We start from the raw sequence: 20,975 nt of genomic DNA, 5'->3' as shown, positions 1-20,975 counted from the left end.
GAAGTTCTTGGGGCAAATTATTTTATTTACGCAGAATATACTTGTATTGATATGAGGAAATAAGTTTTCTATTACCACTTAAGTCAGCTCTAATTCATCCTCTAGAAATAGGAAATACAACAGACGGGAGAACCAACGAAAACTTTTATTTGATTGTCTATCGATGTTGCTCTCAATGTCCTCTTTAAAAAAGTCCTAATTCCCCGGACACTTTTTTTGTCTGCTACAATCAAACATGATCTATTTAACTCATCGTCGGTAAATGGTTATCCTTCTACGGCTAACAAATTAGCTACTCAGCTGACTAGTTGCGTCATTTTATTTTTTGTACATAAATCGCATTGTAATGAAATATTTCTTCTGTTGTGAATATTGTATTGAGAGTGCCTTATATGGTAATGATAATGTATATTGGTCTCTTAGTACACAATAAGCATAATGTCATCTAACTTAGTAACTAAATAATTCACATTTCACTATGCTTTCAAAGTATAACATTCAGAATTAAATAAAGCCTGAAAAGAAATCTCATTACACTTTGTATTAAATAAAAAAACAGTTGAAGTTAAAAAATAATATATTATCTTTCTCCATATTCATCATTACAAATAATGTACAAGATTTAAATTATTCATGTATACCAAAATATGTCCATGACATCAAATGGCATGCAATTAATCTACAATTTCAATAATTACAATCTTTCAATAGACAACATTTTTTCAATATATAAAAAAGGAAAAACAAAGTAACGAGGCACTGCATAACTAAAAAGTATATATTTGTTACAAGTTTACTCATTTTAACAATTTAACAATGCTATTTTATTCATAGTTACAAATCAATCAATAGCCACTTCGACGTATACGCCGCAAACCATACAACGTCCGGTTTGCTAAAATATTAATATACTATAAAAAAGCTTCAAACATTGCAAGATGTTTGTTGCTGACAAACTTTTTATAAACAAAATTATTTTTACAGCTTATGTCTGAAGACTAGATAACACTTCCTATTGAAAAAAATATAATATTAAAATAAATTCATATTAGGCCATATTTTGATTTAACCGCCTCCCGGTGAATCATGCAAATACACATGAAAAAAATTGTATCGCAAGCATGAAATTGTCTAAAAGAAAAAAACATGCTTTCAAAGATGAAATAAAATTCTGGGCGATCATGCAAAAAAAATACGAAAAGGTTAACATTTATAATGACAAGATGTTGAAATAACCAAGTGTCCTAAAAACATTTGATTCTGAAAGATACACAATGAATGTATATATTAATCAACACTTGGTTGTTAATGAACATCAGATTTTTTTCGAACACAAAACAAATACCATATAACATTTTCTGTAAGTGCCTGAAATTGTCAAATAAAAAAGGATACTATATTTTGCACAGGCACCAAGAAGCGCAATAAATTGGTTATTATCATAAAATAAATTGTTTTCACAAAACAAATTGTTTTCATAAAATAAATTAATTTATAAAAATAAATTAAAAACATTATTATAAAGAAGTGTACCGAGAAGCGTTAATAACATATTAATTAGTGTGGAAAATATTTCAACTGTCAGACATTCCCTTTATGCACTCATATATATCTTCTAAAAAATGCAAATATACTTTGTTATATATTATATACATACATTTAATTTGAACAATTGACAAAATCCAATCGATTTAAGCTGCAGCTTTTGATTTACGACATACGCCGTACAAATAATAAATTCATACCTTAACAAAGCTAAATATCACAGTGATCTCGGTAAAACAATTTTGAAACTAAACCAAAGTTCAATGCGAAAAACGTAAGCTTGCTTCCGAAATCAGGAATGTCTATAAGCTTTACCATCATTCTCGTCATCAGATACAATAATATAAAAAGTAATACTTCGTCTATGCGAATATCACATTACATCACAAAATGTCATAATCAGGAAATAAGCAACATTTGTAACGTTCTATAAAAAAAAAATTGAATCATATCAAAACTTGGTATGTGTATCAATAGATAGAATGTTTCATCGTTTCAAATCATACGTACATAAATAATAGGCTAATCTAACGCATTATATACATATTTGCAGCTTAATAACCGAAAACTTTACAAACCCCACCGTTCGATGATAAATTTATATATTTGCATAATATATATAATAGTTAACAGAATCGTTAATATTTTCGCCCATCATCATTTTGATATGGTTATTAAAGATTGCTTTTTGAACTTGATAGATATCCTATCATTTTATAACACATCATAACAAAGCGTGTCGTTTCAACGATAGATATATAATATTATAAAAAGAAAAATACAATCGGTTTCATTCGTTTAACACTGAGCAGCTGTAAAATTAAAGGATATCGCAATCCTTTAAATACCGCATGCGTCTCCTTAGCTACGAGAAGTCAGTCGCGGCAATACGATCAAATTCTCTCCTTGTGGTGATTGCCTTTCATGGCATTAGACTAATCGTTACTTCAGTGTCCTGTAGTGCAATGTGAACTCCGCATTTGACTTCCATATGAAGTGTTTCACCGTTCTCAAGTCCATGTTGGGATCTAATACCTAATAAATAAAATATATTAATAAACAATATATAATTTAAAACTAATGGATATATAAATGAGTTAGTTTTTTCTTTTCTTAGATCTGAATACATTTTAGATGGTCTAAAATTAACAATCTTATTATATACGTGCTTTTGTTGAGCCTTAGCCCAACATAAAATGACCATCCTCAGTAATATTCACACTACAGGCAACAACAGACACAACTTCTCTGAATTGCAGAGCCTAACTGATGTTACCAGATTTACACAATCGCAAACGAGTCCCATATGTTGTAACGTTTAATACACCAAAATTTTTAATAAGATATGAATTAAACAAAAACAAAGATTTATTATCCGCCCTGAATCATCTGCATTTTTCTCAAGCCTAGAATGCAGTCATACATCTTCACTTTCGTTCAAAGCTTGCATATACCAAAAGAACTTCCACTTGGATTATCACTTTGCATCAGACTTGGAATTCGCATCCAGCGAAGCCGAATCAACCGACACTTTACTTAGAAGCCCGAAAAAAGCAACTGCTTTTACTTAAGACCGTTCGATCCAAGCGGTCATCGCGAATCTGCAAAGTTTAACTCTATCTTCGATACGATTCGAAGGCTAGGACGTTGTAGCCCTCCCCTTGGCTACAATTTAAAATTAAGAATAAAATTAAGTCAGAATAAATATCAAATAGTTAAAATAAAAATATCATATGGTCATAATAAAAATATATTAAGTAAAGCAAAAAGAAATATCGTTTTCTTTTGTTTGTTTGTTGTTTTGAAGTCATATTGTTTCCGGCTGCGGTCGAGTAAGTACGTCAGCATTATTGTTTTGAAATTCTGCTCATACTTTTACTGTTTTCAGTTCGTTCTTTTCATTTTCGAGGCCAGAGATTGAGGAGCAGTTGCGATGTATTTTGATTTTATTTGACAAGGGATTAAAGCACTAAGAGGTTACTGAGAGCATTTGTGAAACCCACGGAGGTATTTTTCAGATTCGTAAATGTCATCGTTGGTTTAAACAATTCAAAAACAATAATAATAATCTTATCTAAAAGATAAACCGAAATTAGGAAGATCACAAAAAAACAATGAGGACGTGTTAAACTCACTGGTAGAATCAGATCCACAGAAAACTATCAAGGAATTATCAGAAGAGATCAGCTGTCCCTATTCGACAGTAAAATATCATTTGAAATTATCTTTCGGAATAAATATTATATATTTTTTTGGCAAATAAGTTCTTTCTCACTATAAAATATAACGATATTCTTTTCGCTTTACATTAAAATAATGAATGGTCAATATTATATTATTCAGGGTCAGAATAATATCAAATACTTAAAATAAAATTAGCATATGGTCAGAAAAAACATAGGTTGATCCGAATTATATTTAGGACAAATATGTGAATTTAAAAAATATTATAACATTGATATACAAATGGGTAGTAAAATATATATTTTAGAAATATATTATAAAATATGTCGCTCACACTAAACTGCTGGACAGGTTAGATGCGAGAAAGCGAGCATTGATCAGAACAGTGAACACCTCATGAATAACTCTCAATGAATCTATATTGTATGTAGGACGTGACAGTATTCACAGCGACGAACGAAGCGGGAATACTGTCACGGTCGGAACGAACGGGAGCGGCGGTGGAGAGCTCGCTTGGCTTATTGTGTTGACATCTGACAATGTCGCGAGCCCAACCAAGTAAGTCGGTCCTCGTATAACACCTCGATAATGATAATGAACTGCCGACGTGCAACAACAGATCGACCAGTTGTACCAATCTTCAGTGTTACAGCAATAACTATTTAATATAAATTCTGACCATCAAATATTTATTCTGGCCGCTTATATTCTGAACTTTTAATATAAATTCTAACCATATAACACTATTGCACAAATTGTACAGGCATACTTGAAATTGTTGTTATTTAATTCATGTTTTATTTTTAATTAAAAAATATTTTTTATAAAGGCTTAACGTCAGCATGTTAGAACAGCTAATGTGGAGTAAATTTAATTTATTATGATTAATGACTATGGTGTAATTTTACGATTTCCATGCGTGCATGTACACAAAAGCAGTTTAATCTCTATTCAAAGGAAAAGAGATCAAAGTGCAATATAATCGTAATATGTTTTTTATATACTGTCTTTTTCCGAAAATAAGACATCCTCCGAAAATAAACCCTAGCGTGATTTTCAGGAGTTTTTGGAATATAAGCCCTCCCCCGAAAATAAGCCCTAGTTAAAATAAAATGAACGCCAACATATGGCGATTGAAATTCAGGATGGAATTCAGAATTTGATTAGTTATGACTATGTTCCAAAAGAAAATGAAATGACTGTATTTGAATAAATTTGAAATAAATGTAAAATTCCTATATAAAAATAAATATTAATCGAGAATATATAAATTTACTTATTGTACGTGAAAAGTAAGCCCTCCCCCGATAATAAGACCTAGCTCATATTTCGGACCAAAAAAGAAAGTAAGACGGTGTCTTATTTTCGGAAAAAGACGGTAGTACAAACATTCCACACAATAAGCCTTAGTTATAGCTAGATATTACAGAATCGGTTGTTAAACATCAGAATTTAAAAATAAGATTCTACCCATTTCGCAGATTACCATCAAGGAACATGACGGGTAGGTTCTACCTGAGCTGTCGGTTAAATGTTATGATAAAAAAAAAATAAAGGAATTTCATTATTTGATAATATTACTTGTTCGCAACAGAGTAATTCGATCTTATCTTCGGGAGCCTCTCCGGGACTGTCTCCGTTAGCTGCCGGTCTAGGCTGAGAAGTCGCTTGCTGGTTAGAATTAGTGGTATTTTGGCTTTGACTAGACGACGACGCTACTCCGCTGTCCGATCCGGAGAGGATCTTTTCTAATACGTGTTCTGCGACTTTCCGGCACTGGATAAAATCGTTGGCTATCAAACGATCCTATAAACGAAACGAATCAATAAACGTACGGTATGTATATGCATATCGCTATATATCGCTATATATGACGAACCTTTTTTTGCCTGTCTTGTTTGGACTGACAACTAGAATGGGGCAGTAGATAAAATGGCAATTTAACTAGCTTGGGCGTGGACATTTCGATGGCTACGTCCACGACCCACTGAGGAACGGTCTCGTTCAAAAGAACGCTCTCCGTCTCTCCTCCCGCGTCGCCGACGGCCAGCCTGTACAGAGTTCGCCCTCCGACTTCGCTGAAAATGAGCGGAGTATGCATAGGCACAGAGAAATACGTATTTCCTATAACTTTAGAGCCAGTCTCGGCGTTGGCGGGCACCCTCTGGGGATGACTCCACCTCTCCAAGAGCGCCTGCAATAAAAGACTACCGTAATTAACTTTCTGATCTCTGTCCGAAGTCAATCCCGCTTCTTTGGCGCTGACCCACGACCCCAAGCAGTCGACTTCGTCTTGTCCCAGATGAATGGTCAACATTCCCGTTTTGAGATCCACGTTGAACCAATTAGGAACGTACACCATCTTAGATCGCTTTTTCACCTCTTCGTCGTAATCCACTTGGCCCAGATCTTCGACTTTGACCGCTTTTAACACGTCGTACAGAGTGACTTTGTTATCGGTGTCTTTGGTGAGGACGTGCCTTTTATCGTTCAACACTTGGTAGTGTCTTATGGCGGCGCCTCCGGGGATCTCCGCGATCGGGCCTTGAGCCCGACTGGCGTAAGTGGCGAATCCTTCGACGCCAAGGGAGTTAACAGGAGGCAGCCTCCAGCATCGGATGTCGGAATCGGACGTGGCGACCCACACGGCTTGGTGGTCGGCGGTGAAGCATAGCTTGAGGACGGGAGCGGTCTCTTCACACACTACGACGTAGTTTTCTGGATTTCTCAGCTCGGTCATGACGACTCTCTTGTCGCGGCCGCCCGAGACGACGTGCGCGAAGTTGTCGGTGGCGAGGAGCGCCCAGACAGCTTCAGTGTGCACCCGGACGGTCTGTATGCACCGCTGCTGAGTGAGCGACCAATGTTTAACAGTTCCGTCAGAGCTTCCGGAGACGGCCTGGGCGCCGTCGTGGCTCACGACGAGAGCTTTGACGTTGTCAGCGTGTCCCTTGAGCGTCATGAGTTTGGAACACGAGCGCGGGTCCCACACGCGCAGCACTTTCTCGGTGGAGCCGCTCACGAGCACGGTGCCGGGCGGGTTCATCGCCAGGCTGTAGATGGACTCGGTGTTGCCGCTGAGGCTCGACGTCGTGACGGTGTTGTTGCTGGCCGTGAGCGCCGTAAGGGTGTTGACGTCCCAGAGGAAGATGGCCCTGTCCAGGCCGGCGCTAGCCACCTGCTCCTTGTCCTTGGCGTAGGCCAGGGTGCGCACGTAGTCTTTGTGGGTGCGCAAAGTCGACATGCAGAAGCCCTTGTGGGCGTTCCAGACCTTGACGGTGGTGTCGCTGGAGGCGGATATGAGGTTCTTTCCGCCGCAGCACAGGACGATGTCGTTGACCCAGTCGGTGTGGTGCTCCATGCTCTGCAGGTAACGGTCCTGGGCGTTGGGCTGCGTGTGCCAGACGCGGACGATGGAGTCGCGCCCGGCCGAGTATAGCCTGCCCTGCAGAGGGTCGAGCTGCAGCGCGCTCACGCCCGCACGATGCCGCCGCTCTTCCTCGCCGCGGATCACCAGCGACACCTGCGTCTTCTTGCGGCAGCCGCCGCCCTTGTGGCCCGCCATCACGAGCGAAAATACGAACACAGACGAACGGCGGACACCCTCGGCGCCGGCATCTTTCCGACGACGGAGGTCCCAACGCAAAGTTCGCCGTCCAGGTGCGCGCGCGTGTTCGAAAATCTTGCGCAATATATGCTTACTATAAACATCGTTAACATTTTAATGTTAAATGTTAAAACATATTTCACTTTAAACAATAAAAGAAACTTAATTTCCTATGTCAAGTATCAGTTAAACCAAGAAAATGGTGTAATATAAAAACAAATAAAAAATTATGAACATGTTATAATTTTTATGAACTTGCACTTTGCCAATAGCCGGCACGAATTTTAAAATTATATTGAAGCTTTCATACATAATTTAATGGTGCAAGGACTATAATAACCTTAATATCCGTGATTTGTAATAAACGAATAATTTTAAGAAATTTTAATTTTTACTAAAATCATTATATACTTAATTTTACTGCCTTTGGCTTATATTTGTAACTTAAATTTAACAACTTAATCAAAAAATTCATACTAAAATAATATTTGAATTTATGTTTGAAATAATTTGCTGATATTATTAATTTTGAAAAGATATGGAAAACCAATAATAACAGTACTTCAAAAATTTAATTTCAGAAATAAATCAAAGATATAGTTTACTGCTTATGTTGTTCAATACTGTGCACAACATATATTTGAATCGAAGACAATACACTTAAAATCATTAATTATTTTTTTTTCAAAAATTCACAATTTTAAAACGAGCCTTAATATTATAAATTATGAACCATTTTCACTATGTTACTGCTTTCTCTAGGTTATTTTATAGTTAATTATTTTTAATAAAATACATTATTTGTAATTTTTATTATTAAATTCATTTTTACCCTTTTTCTTTTTCTTTAATACTTTTTTTTTTAACGAAGTAATGCTTTAGTATTTTTTTAGAATATTGGCGCTACGCTTACAAATTTTAAACTGCGGCAGTTATCGTGTCTATAAAACCATCAATAAAGAAAGAAAAAATGAAACAAAAATACTGTTTATTCCATTTTATGCGTTTTTAACAAAGCTACGATTTTTGAATTTTATTTTATATATGATATTCTGTAACATAATTGCATAATATATTTTTAAATGATAATGATAAAAATTGACGGCAGTTATCGTATACAAGTTAAAAATATAATTGTAATTTATTTTCTTCTTTTGTTTTAAGACTTGACAGTTCGGTACTTTGCAAACAGTAGAAACATTTATAACACTGCCAGCCAAATGATCAAAATATAAATAATTGTATTTTGACGCGCGGCAACATTCAGCAGTAGTCACTTTTTGGCGCGAGTTCGCGATGCACGTCCGAGTACGGGTGATCGGAGCCGAAGCCCGCGAGGTTGTCGTATCGCTGCCCTCGAGGCTCTCGCGCGTCGAGACACTTCGGGCAAAAGTCCAGGAGAAATTTTCAATCGCCCCCCGACTCCAGAGGCTCTTCTATGGCGGCAAGCTGGTACGTTTCCCCTTTCTCTTTGTCTGTGAAGCCATAAATCTAAGTAAACACGTACGAATTGTAAACAGCTCGAGGACAGTTACACTTTCCACGACTATAACATCAAGTTGAACGACGTCATTCAGCTGATTCCTCGACGGCCTGACGACGAAGATAAAGGCGAAGCCATATCCGAGGCGTCCAAGAGCGACGGAGAAGCGGAGAATCAACTTCAATTCGAAGGTATCATCGGCTATTGCGTCTAATGGATTTCCGTTACTCTCAAATTTTAAACGAAACGTGGTATATAATTACTGTAACATTCATTGGTACTCAATATTTATTTCTGAATATACAGTGCCAAGTACCATCGCTATTAGGGTTGATACAATAACCGGTTTTCGAATCCCAGTATTTTCAGAAACCGGTTAAAACTGGTTTTCCAATTACCTAAAATAAAAAATACTCTTGTCGCTTGTTACTAGGCTTGGTTGAATCGTTTTCATTTATGTATTGAAATATTTTATGGATCCTGCAAATACAACAAAGAGGTTGATATACTTGTCCAAAGACGAATTTTAACCTTTTAAATGCCTCAAACTATTTAATATAGCCATAAAATACATACATATATTAGGGGGAAAAATGTAAGTTAATTTAATACAGACGTATTAAAACAAAATGCTAGGGTTGCCACATAGAATTTCGTAAAAGAATTTACATATTTTATAAAAAAAAAGGTATAAGCAAATTTAATGCGGACGAAAAAAACGATTCTAGGATTGTCACATTAGCTTTTATAAAAAAAAAAAAATATTGTAAAAATTAAAAAAAAGTCAAACAAAGCTTTGATTTAGATCTCTGTAAAATCGATATTTGCAATTTATCCTGTCCTAATTTTTTTTATCATCTTTAGAGCTGTCACTATGTGCTGAAACATTTTACGTCGTACAAAACACTTGATATTAGGTAGTAAAACGAATATAAAGTGAAGCGCTTTGTATGCTCGACCTCGTGCGCTCAGACATAAAGAGCAAGTTTACACGCCTAAGGCGCAGAAAGGCTTAGATACTGAGATTTAAATGTATAAAGTTTAATCTTACTACAAAAAATATGCTTGTACTGAAAGCGATTTCAAGTCAAAATGTTAATTTTTCGTCATCTAGTGGTAAACATTGGGTAATGTAGGTTTACACTTGAAATTTAAATTTTATTGTGTCGATATCTATGGAATAAATGTTTGTACTAAATGAAACGTGAACATTTATTTAAGACAAGTATTTTAATTTGTTGCATTGTAAAATTAATTTGCTCCACAATATCTGTTCTAACCCACTGACGATTGTTAAACTTCTTTGTAAATATTTTCGCTCTGGATTCCGGATTTCAAGCTGGATTTATATATGAGAAGAGAGAAATGGCGGTTTCTGCAATCTTTCTTGGTCTGAAATTCAGTCGGTTGCAATCCAAATCGGGAGTCTCTTGAATTTCGGGTGGATGTTCAAATATGTCAGACAAAGTGTTAGAGTCCTCAGATGAACTATCTGAGGCAAGTGTTCCTGGCTGCCAGGGTTTCAGTATTTATATTCATGGTCCCCCTCTATAGTAGTTTTTGTGGATGACCAATTATACAATAGAAAGGTGGTGAGTAATTTTTAAATAAATTGCCGTTGGCCAATAAGATAGATTAGAAACAGTTGCGAACGTTATATATTCTCAAAGCGATAGATATTTAATCTTTTATTATTTATGGCGCATACCTTAATCCATTAAGAGGTCTCCTATGGTGTTTCATTTTAACGAACAAATACATTTTTTCTTCAACGGTTAAAATGCTCTATCGCAAGTCAAACTTGCTCTTTTTTATGATTATAGAATGCATTAATCCCCCAATTGTGAATAGAGGAGTGGTTCAGTTGATGAACCCGACAACGTTTTAATAAACATAAAATACATTAACTTCTAGAATGTTATGATTTATTTTATATTTTTCGTTCTCTAGATTAATTTTAATAATAAAATTAATTACATTTCTGACATTATTACAATTGTGTTTTGCGCCATAAAATGGCTATTTATTACACGTGAGCATCCAGTGATCTCTCACATGACAAGTGCCGGTTTATTTAATATTTGCCACAAACTCTTGACAAAAAAGCAATCCTGCAATTTTCGGGTTTTTGTTTATCCTGGAATTTTATAAATATCGCAAAACGTCCAGGATCTCTGGATTGGATCTTTAACAACAGAATTCCTAAATTTATTTTTAACGTGCTATTTTTTATTTTACTGAAATCATGGCGTCATTGTAAATTTCTTCAACATATTATAAACAGTTTAATAGAGATTCATATTAATTTATTTTATTCTTCAAGTAAAAGAATTGCTTAAATGCTCTGTAGAGATTGAACACCACTGAAGAGAAAATATCTCTGAAATATTAATTCTGTGACTAAACAGTTAATATGCAAATCAAGTTTCTGAATACGAAATATTGCATCATGCATGAATCTAACTTAGTTGGAAACGATAACAATTACTATGCAAATTAAGATTCAAACTTAAAACTTCAGATGTTCTAAGTGGGAGTAGTATACATAGTAAAAAACACTCAAAGTACATTAAGCACATACAACTTTTTATTTTGTTACAGAAGTGATTTTTTTTATTACTTTCGCTTTCAGAATCAAAGAGTGATATATACCGAGTGGGTGATCTGATTGATGTGAAATTAGACGGCAGCTGGTTAGAAGGTAAAATCATCAAGATCCTGCGAATCGTCGAAGAGTTGTCTAAGGAAAGCCAATTCAAATCTCCGTCGAAACTTTCAAACGGCACTTCTAAATCACCCGCAAAACATACAAACGGTACGCCAAAATCACCCGGAAATTCTAAATCCAATAAAACCAACGATGAATCTCTCGATTCGGAAACGTTCAAATCTACGTCCAGCACGAGGGCCCGCAAAGCGAAAGAATCGCCGACTAGCGCTTCCAAAGGCAAAAAATCTAAAACACCCGATACGACTCCAAAAAAAGGCAGCATACACGACTACTTTGGCAAATCGCCGAAGAGTGTTGAAAAGAACAGCTTGATCAAAATCAGTCGTGAGATTGAAAAAGAAGAGAGCTTGGAAGATATTATTAAAAGAGAAGATAAAGTTTTGCTTTTTAAGATTCAATTATATGAGTGAGTATTTTAAATTATTATATAAATCATTGGTAATAGTGTTATATTATTTTTGTGTAATTTTATAGCGATGAAATCGTTGTTGAAAGCAAAGTATCCCAGATCAGACCGAGAGCTAGAAAAGAGCTGAAGATGGAAGAATTGTATATCAATCAGATAGTAATGTTGAATTATAATCTTGAAGAAACACACGAGATTGGATTTTGGTAATTATTTTTATTAAATTATTTTGGTTTTCACAACTCGCTGCTCTCCCTCTTTATACCAACTTGTTGATGTTGTAATACTCCAATCCATTTTATTCACAAATATCCTTGAAAAAAAGTACAAGTTTAATCATTTGAAATGCTTAATTCAATTGATTGTTTCAGGTATGACTTTATTATACACGAGCTTAAACCTATGCGTAAGAGCTTCGAAATATACGGCGCTATCAAACAAGGCTCAGACATTCTAATCAACGACACAAAAGTTAAGACCTCCGAAAAAATTTACGATATTGAAACGGCCATTCCTTTGAGAGATCGAACCAAAGCATATGAAAAGTTAATGTTGACTGAAACAGAGAAAAGTATGTACTGATTTTTTGGTTCGTACTGATCGATTTGATTATATTTTTATTTTTAAATGTTATATTTTAGGAAAGCGGCCGTACCATTGTTCAAAATGCAAAGATATCGTTGGCGCTAAATGTAGAGATTGCGGATGTACTGTGTGTGCCGGAAAGAATCAGCCTGATAAGGTAGTATTAATAAACTCAACTAAATATTTTGATACTAGCTCGGATTTGCTTGTGTTTTGTTTCCAGTTATATTATATCAATATTGTTTTTATTGAATTATTTTCTAGTGTTTTGGATTATTTACTAGCGACGTTGCAACATAAAATCGATCACGGAAGAAGCAATCATCTCAATTCCAATCTGGAATATTAAACTTTTCTGAATTATTATTTTCCTGCTGTTTACGTTGTTCATTCTGTCAAATAAATCACACTGAAATTTTTTTTCAGTTGTTTCAAGATGTATTAGCACTAATAAAAATGTATTAATTTTGTATATTTGTAGATCATCCTCTGCGATGAGTGTAACACTGGATATCATCTGTTTTGCTTGGAGCCAGTTTTGGATAAGTTGCCTGCTGAGGACTGGTATTGTCCGAATTGCCGAAGAAATCCCGAAGACGTGATAGCACCTGGAAAGGCCAAGCAGCTGCACAAAGCAAATAGAAGTAAAACGAAAAGAGATTGGGGGCGAGGAATGGCCTGCGTCGGTAAGGAACTTGATAAGATAACGCTTTAAAGGCTCCCAGAATTAAACTATAACATGCTTGTGTCCGATTTTAGGAAAAACTCAAACATGTTCTATGCCAGCCAATCATTTTGGACCGATACCTGGTATCGAAGTCGGAATGGCTTGGAGATTTAGAATACAGTTGTCTGAATCTGGCGTTCATAGGCCACCTGTGTCTGGAATTCACGGAAGAGACGTCGACGGGGCTTATAGTATAGTATTATCAGGTAATTATATTTATTTTATTTGTTTTTGGATGTATTTTTTTATAAATATACATTGTTAAATATTTATAGGTGGTTATGAAGACGATACGGACGACGGTTTTGAATTTACTTATACCGGAAGTGGAGGACGAGATCTATCTGGAAATAGAAGGACAGCCGATCAGTCCAGTGATCAAACCCTCACTAGAGAAAATAGGTTAATATCTGAATTTAGAATAATCTAGGCTTTATTAAATAGATTATTTAATAAAATAATATTTAGAGCCTTAGCTAAGAACTGCGCCGTTAAAGAGATTAGCGAAGATGGAGCTGATGCTGGAGAAAATTGGCGAGATGGCAAACCAGTCAGAGTCACGCGATCATATAAAATGAAAAAGCATTTCCCTGCATATGCTCCTAAAGAAGGAATAAGGTATCTATTATGATTTTTTTTAATGTTAGTTTAAATCACTATAAGTAATTATTTTACAGGTATGATGGAATATACAAAGTTGTAAAATACTATCCGGAGACCGGCAAGTCCGGATTCAGAGTTTGGAAGTATATGTTGAGGAGAGACGATCCAAATCCTACTCCTTGGGATGAAAACGCTAAAAAGTTTACAATTGTGGTAATTATTAATGAAACTGACTTTCAATTGTAGTTGCTATTAATATATGTATATGTTATTGATGTTTCAGTATCCGGATGGTTATCTAGAAGCTGAAGCAGAAAAGCTTTCAATAAAACAAAAAAATAAATCTCAGAAGAGAAAGCGAGTCTTGAAAGAAAGTAACGGAGTCAATGTAGACGAAGACGAGAATAAGAAAAGTAAATCTAAAAAGAACAATAATAGTAGTAAAGATATAGAGTGTGACTCTCCGCCTAAAAAGAAGATGAGGACAAGATCTATGCTCAATGATGATAGTGAAAAGCAGGAGAATAAGAAAAAACTTGTGACGCCCAAAAGAAAACGTATGTTCCTAATTAGCTATATATATATATATATATTTTTGTCGATTCATTTAATAATTTTATTTTAGGAAAATCTGAAGCCGTAAGTCCAAATTCAGTCAATCCGTTTACTATTGCAGCTAAAAAAAGCGATTCAAAGGATTTCACTCAAAACGAGAATGTGGAACCAGAAATTTTATCTACACATATAGAAACTGTTAAAAAAGACGAACTAAACAAAAAGTTATGGGATGAATGTCTCGTTGCTTTAAAACATGAAGGAAAACAGGTAAGATAAAAATTTAATTATATATATGTATAGCTCTTAGAAAGTATGAATATTTTTTTTCTTTTAGGGTTTAATTAACAAAGTGACTACACTGTTCTTGTGCATCATATGCCAAGATTTGGCAGCGAGTCCGGCGACGACGAGCTGTGGACACAACTTTTGCACTGTGAGTATCTAAATATATAGAACATTCTCAATGTTTTTCTTTGATTAAATAATTTTATACTTTCACAGGGTTGTTTGAAGCTGGCTTTTAAGTCCACGGAAGGAAAGCAATGTCCTTATTGCAGAACGGATCTCTCCAAAGAAGAAATGAACTTGAACGAGGCGCTGCAGACGGCGCTCAGGGCTGTGATGCCGGGTTATGACGCAGGCAGAAAATAATCCAAACTACATTAGTACCTAGTGTGCTCAAACATTTCCATTTTGTACGAGATTTCAATTATTTTTTACACTAATAATAATTTTCTTAGAATTACTTCATTGTATATATGTACGTATGACTGTATTCGTTATACTTTTCCCTTATGATGGGTTCAACAATACGATAGCAATTTTACAGTATTGTAGCTGAGTACAAATATTTATTTGGTAGTGGAGAGTAATCTCAATTTTAGTATATATTTTTTCAATCAGTGTTGTCGTTTAGAATAATCTAAATGTGATATATTTGTGCCGTTTATTTTTGTAAGATGTATAATGGAACTTCGAGTGGGAAGAATTTTTAATGGAATTGTACTGGTCGAGATGCATTTTTTGCATATAATTCAAATTAAAGATTGAACGAATGGGTTATCAAAATTTTGTTGATTTCACAATAGAAGCTGCTTTCATTATATTTGTGACAAAAGCCAGAACTTTAGATTATCCTCTATTATTAAATAATTTTTACCTTTTCGTGTATCATTCGATTGAAATTGAAAGTTCGTTTTTTTATACGTTGTATCTACCTCTCTTATACTGTTTATTTATTTTCATTGTTTAGAGGTCAATTTAAGTTATCGATAAAGTTAAGTTTTAAAAGTCATATTTGTTTTTATTCAACTGACGTTTGCAGAACAATTATTTTGCCAAAATAATTTTATTACAGTTAATTATAAAATTCTGAAGATTCTTAAGAATGATTTGTTTTCGTTGCACCATAATTAAGTTCGAAACTCTCATTAGTGCAACATGTCTTATGTTCGGTAATTTGGAAGAAACTTTAATTTTGAAAACAAATAAATAAAAACTGAAAAAATGTATTTTAATGATTTTTTAACAGTAATCAATAAATAATGCATATAAAGTTGTGATCATTTTTTTGATTTGGAACCCGACTGTCCGTCCTTTGCCTCCCTTTTTCTTTTATTGATTGGATTCCTCGGATCGTAAATGTCATACCAATCGTCGCCTTTCGTCGAAGCGTCCTTAGCTATAATAGCACCCTTTTCCTCAAAGTGAAGTTGATGGGCCAACCTGTTTAAAAATGAACATTTTTTAAATAATTTATAAAATAAATATTAATTATGTATACATACCAATCGTCTCCGTCGTCTATATCTTCTGAATCGTCCACTATGTCTTTCTTCTTTTCTTCACTTTCGGCATACTGTTCTTTGGCCGAACTCAATTTTTTCTTAAATTTATTTAAGAGTGCGAGTGTAAATTGTTCCCTATAAAAATATTAAATTATCTTTTTACTATCCATGAGAAATTGGATAAGAGCAAAAATTAAACAGTCTGCAGTTTGTGAATTTACGTCAAATCAGTGATTTTATAATTCTTGATGAACCAAAATCGGATTTAATTTAATAATTATAGTTCCAAATTTTTCGCCACAAGAAGAAAAGGCTTTCTTATCTATAGCCTCATTTTTTAGATTTTCTGAAATATAAAATAGACCCAAAACTATACAAATAAAGTCGGACGGATGCTGTCAATAATCTAGTTTGTGTCAACAGCGAGTTCCGGAATATTCCATGGGACAAAATAAAATATTATTTTTGACTATCTGTTAAAATAAAATCTATGAATGTCTCAGATTTTTTTATAAATGGATCACTTGCAGGCACACAAAAAATGCAATGAAACTTAATACCTCCGTACATCCTGTGTCGTTCCCCTTCTTAGAGGTAGTATTTAAAATTTTTTTAAGTACGCAAAACAAATTGGGGTTCAAAATATCAAAATAATTCGAAGATTCCAATCAAAAACGCTAAGATGCATCACAGATGTTCCATGTTTCCAACAAAATAATTACCAATACGAAGTAAGATATCTTAGGAAGAAGAAATATTGAACTTAAAAATGAACATAAATTAATAAAATTAAAATAAAGTTTTTCTATATCGATACTTTATTTTATAATCAATCTTAGGTTATTCAGGTAACAAAATTTTAATACAAAATCTAATAATATAAATAATTTTATTTTACACCGACACAGTTTGATATATCATCAGCATCATGCACCACAGCCTCGTCCCAAGGTCCGTAAATATTATCTTTATACTTCTGCCATTTGATAAACAAATATGGACAGTATACATTGACAAATAAAAGTGTCAATATAAAAAAGAAAAACATAGTTTGAGAAACGTTCCACAATAAAATAGACGAGATCATAACGGTCATACTAAACACGATTACATAATAACGAGAATCCCAAACCAATCGCACTAAAATCGGTGACAATACGAAAGCCTGAACGGACACTGTTAGTAACACAAAAGCACAGAAGGGAGTAGATAATCTTGAAGCTAAGCAAATCGATCCGAATATTGCAGAATTTATAGATAAGGAATTTGAAACAACAGCCACAGATATACCATAATCAGAAAAAATCATATGTAACACCATCATAAATATGGTTGCCGCGAATATGGTATCAGTGCTGACAGTATCAGTTAGCGTATGCAATATCGGAGAGAATAAATAACCAAATACTAGATAAATTAACACCATCTTTAGATGTTCCAAAACATTCAAAGATTTACTCTTCTTAAATTTAATTACTAATAAGAATAGCAAGTATCCGAGGAAAGTGGCTAAACAAGATAAACCAAAAGCCGTTTTGGCACTGATCCATTCGTTGTACAAATACGTGAATATCAAAGAGAATATGACGATCGTGGAGAGTCTCTGCGTTATCCTCAAAGATCCGAAAGCACTTTGAAGAAACGTATCGTTGCGAATATTGATATTCTTTTTCATCTCCTCTAAGAACTTTGGATCTGTATAATTATCAGGATATATGCCCGTGTTTTCGTACAGTCTCTTTGTCCATGCTTTATGCTCTTCTCTGCAATGTAAGATCCGACTCGAAAAATTCTTCTTCAACAATTCTTCTATTTATAATTAAGTAAAAGAATAACTAACCTGGAAGCTCCTTTCTTTGGTATCTTCTCCATGTTCTTTCTGTACTTTTCTTGATCATCTTCGTATTGTTGCACCATCTCATTATCTTTACTGTGATGTTGCTTCTTTTTGTCATCTTTTTTATCGTCGTCGCTTTCTGGATTGTTTTTTTGAGACATTTCCTTCTTCAATTTCTTTACTTCTTTGCGAAGATCATCCCTAAACAAATAAATTTATGAATAATGTGACAAAAATGTCATTGTAAAAAATGGACTTACAACTTCTTTTTCCTAGCGTCTTCTTTATCTTTTCCTAAATAATATTCTTCGATTTCTTCATCGCTTTTGTCTTCGCCACAATGCTGTACTATCTTCTTTCTTTTATCTAAATCTGCCTTTTTTTGAAGCATCTTATTCCTAACACTTTCAACTGTCATTTTAGGCTCTTCTTCGATGTTGTCATCGGATAATTTTTCCTCATCGTCTTCTTCACCATCCGATTGCTGAACTTCCACTGCAGAATCTTTGCTTAGCTTAGGATCGTCCAACAAATCGTGAGTAGACTTTGGTTTGCCTCTGAATTCTGTCGATTGATCTTCTTCTTCTTCGGCTTCCATACCAAACGAAAGCAAACCGAAATTTCTAAAATAATAATTAAATTAAAATAAAATAAGAAAAGCATCTTATCATCAATACTTACTTAACACCTTTTTCTTTTTTCTTCTTCGGTTGTACGACTTCGTCCTGTTCTTTAATTCTAGGCTTGATGTCTTCGAATGGATTGATTAAAACTTGACATCCAGTTATTTTATGAGGGTAAGCTGGCCTTTCATTATGATCTATGTCACCTTCAGCCAGCTTCAACATATTATATACTGTTTCGCCTGAAAATAAACAATTCTAAACTACTGTGCTTTGTTCAAATTCAACAGTGAAATTTGTACTATTTTTAATTTTACCTATTACTCTCGAACCAATGTTCCATTGAAAAAGATTGAAATGCAAATAAATATGATATACATATGGACTTACCAGTGACTTTACCAAATATAGTATGCTTATTTTGAAGCTCCGGAGTCGTATTGAGCGTGAAGAAAAACTGTGAGCCATTATCGTCTTTTCCAGCATTTGCCATTGCGACAAGACCGCGGCGATTGAATCGAAGTCGAGTATGAAATTCATCTTTAAAAGGTGCACCGTAAATTGATTCACCACCAGTGCCATCTCCTTTAGGATCTCCACCCTGAACTATAAAATCAGGAACGACTCTGTGAAATATTGTGCCTGAAAATGATAATAGGAATCTTAATATTTATAATATATATAAAATAAGATACAATTTATATATTCATAATACAAGGGTATAATATATATTCAAAAAATGGAAATTTTTGTTTGAAGGGGACAAACAAGGACAAATTGTTACAAAAGCTAAAAAAGGTCATTTCGGAAATTATTGTTTGAAGAAGATAAAGGAGGGTAGATTGCTGTTGGAACTTAAAAAATGTCATTTTGGAAATTTTTGTTTAAAGATTATTTTGAATTTTTTATTTGAGGAAAAATTGCTGCAAGAGCTAAAAAATGTCATTTCGAAAATTTTTATTCAAGGAGGTCAAAGGAGGGCAAAATTTTTGGGGAGGACTTCTGGTCAACTTATATTACACATACCATTATAATATCCTTCCATAGATAATTGAATGAAATTCCTGCATGCTTTCGGCGCTTCTTTAGTCCATAGTTCCAAATCGATATCACCGACAGTTGTTTTAAGTAGAACCTATGGAATTGTATTGTATTTAAGTTAAACAATAAAATATTGGTATATAGATAATTATAATATAACATAACAGAAGACTACATAAAAACGATACCTTTCCAAGAGCTGGTGGTTCTTGGATGTAAATATTACTCATTTTGTAAGTTTTTCAAGAGAACGGCTATGTATGAATATGACGCCAATATCAAAACATAACCTTCAAATTTGACGTTTATCAATGCTGCCATATTACAATATTGTGTATAATTTATTATCTAAATATAAAATAAAATAATTTAAGCTTTATTTGGCAATATTTAAATTATATATTTTTAATTTTTAATGAGTTATATTAACAGTTTATTTATTCATTGAATAATTTATGGGGTAATATTGAACGATATGTAAAAATATATAATTTTGTCGTCAGGCGGCTTCAAAAATGACGTCATAGGGTTTTCGTAAAATTTTAACCCACCCCCTCTTATGTGACAAAGGGTCACACCTAACCCCCGTACGTCACGTCACAGAACCAAAATTATTTTCATTTATAAAGGCAACAATATCATAGGTAGAATAAGAAATGTATTTGTGTGAAAGTGATGTTGCTAAATAATTTCTTTCTTGTATTCTCCGTACCCGGTTTTTACAAACCGGCAAGCCTAAGTTCTTGTCTTTGTGTTGGGTGTTTATTTTTGCTTCAAGACAAAGTTTGTTTGCTAATATTTATTTTGTGCAACAATTTAGATCATCACGTACAGTCTCCGAAGGAGGTTTAACTCTGAAATCTAGACGTCGAGCTAGCCCAGGAAATACGAAGAGAGAAGCGGCAGTTTTGGCGATTTGGGTCGGCCTCCTCTTGGTTGAAGTTCGTACAAATTAAATAAGTCAATTTTGGTGAATTCTGATGTCTTAAAGTCAGTAGTGCAGTGGGGCCAGAATGCGCAGGATCATCGTTCCGGCATATTTTGTCATATCTATTAAAATTTCTTTAAGCTTAATTGCATTATCACCGACAGCACATTTTTAGACAGCAAAACAGACTAAATAATCAGTGTGATCGTCACCGAGTTCACATAATCACCCCCAGGGAAGTAGAGTTCCGGTACTTTTCCCTAAAACTATTTTTAATTTGCATTTGAATTGAGAAAATTTGGTAAGATTGTCCTCCAAAATCTTCTATAT

At 34.2% G+C, this 20,975-nt stretch overlaps 3 protein-coding genes across 4 annotated transcripts; 1 reads left to right on the top strand and 2 right to left on the bottom strand.

The window, feature by feature from the left end:
• Positions 1 to 559: 559 nt before the first annotated feature.
• LOC148233897 (WD repeat-containing protein 48 homolog) lies at positions 560 to 7,359 on the bottom strand. The gene is made up of 3 exons (XM_088188844.1): positions 5,609 to 7,359; positions 5,311 to 5,535; positions 560 to 2,580 (listed from the first exon to the last, which is right to left on the bottom strand). Exons 1-3 carry the CDS (start codon positions 7,292 to 7,294, stop codon positions 2,488 to 2,490), a joined length of 2,004 nt encoding a protein of 667 aa, XP_088044970.1. The 5' UTR covers positions 7,295 to 7,359; the 3' UTR covers positions 560 to 2,487.
• Positions 7,360 to 8,607: 1,248 nt separating this feature from the next.
• Positions 8,608 to 15,991, top strand: LOC148233896 (E3 ubiquitin-protein ligase UHRF1-like). Its single transcript, XM_088188699.1, has 15 exons — positions 8,608 to 8,788; positions 8,857 to 9,010; positions 11,452 to 11,956; positions 12,025 to 12,162; positions 12,328 to 12,527; positions 12,598 to 12,698; positions 13,023 to 13,227; positions 13,301 to 13,474; positions 13,544 to 13,670; positions 13,737 to 13,886; positions 13,946 to 14,084; positions 14,155 to 14,428; positions 14,497 to 14,696; positions 14,764 to 14,862; positions 14,931 to 15,991. Exons 1-15 carry the CDS (start codon positions 8,633 to 8,635, stop codon positions 15,078 to 15,080), a joined length of 2,772 nt encoding a protein of 923 aa, XP_088044825.1. The 5' UTR covers positions 8,608 to 8,632; the 3' UTR covers positions 15,081 to 15,991.
• LOC148233895 (spliceosome-associated protein CWC27 homolog) lies at positions 15,922 to 20,030 on the bottom strand. Of its 2 annotated transcripts, none has more exons than XR_015810221.1 (8): positions 19,906 to 20,030; positions 19,703 to 19,811; positions 19,067 to 19,318; positions 18,735 to 18,918; positions 18,314 to 18,676; positions 18,057 to 18,254; positions 16,217 to 17,979; positions 15,922 to 16,154 (listed from the first exon to the last, which is right to left on the bottom strand). XR_015810221.1 is itself a non-coding variant. In XM_088188706.1 (8 exons), exons 1-8 carry the CDS (start codon positions 19,945 to 19,947, stop codon positions 15,992 to 15,994), a joined length of 1,446 nt encoding a protein of 481 aa, XP_088044832.1. In that variant the 5' UTR covers positions 19,948 to 20,030; the 3' UTR covers positions 15,922 to 15,991. The 2 variants fall into 2 exon arrangements, 1 of the variants encoding a protein (XP_088044832.1); XM_088188706.1 differs by having other exon boundaries at positions 16,217 to 16,351.
• Positions 20,031 to 20,975: the final 945 nt, after the last annotated feature.

Source organism: Plectrocnemia conspersa, unplaced genomic scaffold (assembly GCF_051122295.1).
Source record: "Plectrocnemia conspersa isolate PC_06_02 unplaced genomic scaffold, ASM5112229v1 ptg000007l, whole genome shotgun sequence".
Taxonomy (NCBI): Eukaryota; Metazoa; Arthropoda; class Insecta; order Trichoptera; family Polycentropodidae; genus Plectrocnemia; species Plectrocnemia conspersa.
The sequence above is the reverse complement of the archived record's forward strand: the minus strand, read 5'-3'. Positions and strand labels throughout refer to the sequence as shown.

Bases quoted from the DNA above. Each gene is read 5' to 3' on its own strand.
- LOC148233896 (XM_088188699.1), top strand. From the start codon at position 8,633: ATGCACGTCCGAGTACGGGTGATCGGAGCCGAAGCCCGCGAGGTTGTC. The intron at 12,699-13,022 runs GTAGTATTAATA...GTATATTTGTAG, and splicing joins GAAAGAATCAGCCTGATAAG to ATCATCCTCTGCGATGAGTG. The intron at 14,697-14,763 runs GTAAGATAAAAA...TTTTTCTTTTAG, and splicing joins TAAAACATGAAGGAAAACAG to GGTTTAATTAACAAAGTGAC.
- LOC148233895 (XM_088188706.1), bottom strand. From the start codon at position 19,947: ATGAGTAATATTTACATCCAAGAACCACCAGCTCTTGGAAAG. The intron at 18,255-18,313 runs GTAAGTCCATTT...TTATTTGTTTAG, and splicing joins GACGCTAGGAAAAAGAAGTT to GGATGATCTTCGCAAAGAAG. The intron at 16,155-16,216 runs GTATGTATACAT...ATTTTTAAACAG, and splicing joins ATAGACGACGGAGACGATTG to GTTGGCCCATCAACTTCACT.
- LOC148233897 (XM_088188844.1), bottom strand. From the start codon at position 7,294: ATGGCGGGCCACAAGGGCGGCGGCTGCCGCAAGAAGACGCAGGTGTCG. The intron at 5,536-5,608 runs GTTCGTCATATA...TTTCGTTTATAG, and splicing joins AACAAGACAGGCAAAAAAAG to GATCGTTTGATAGCCAACGA. The intron at 2,581-5,310 runs GTAATATTATCA...TTTATTTATTAG, and splicing joins AATTACTCTGTTGCGAACAA to GTATTAGATCCCAACATGGA.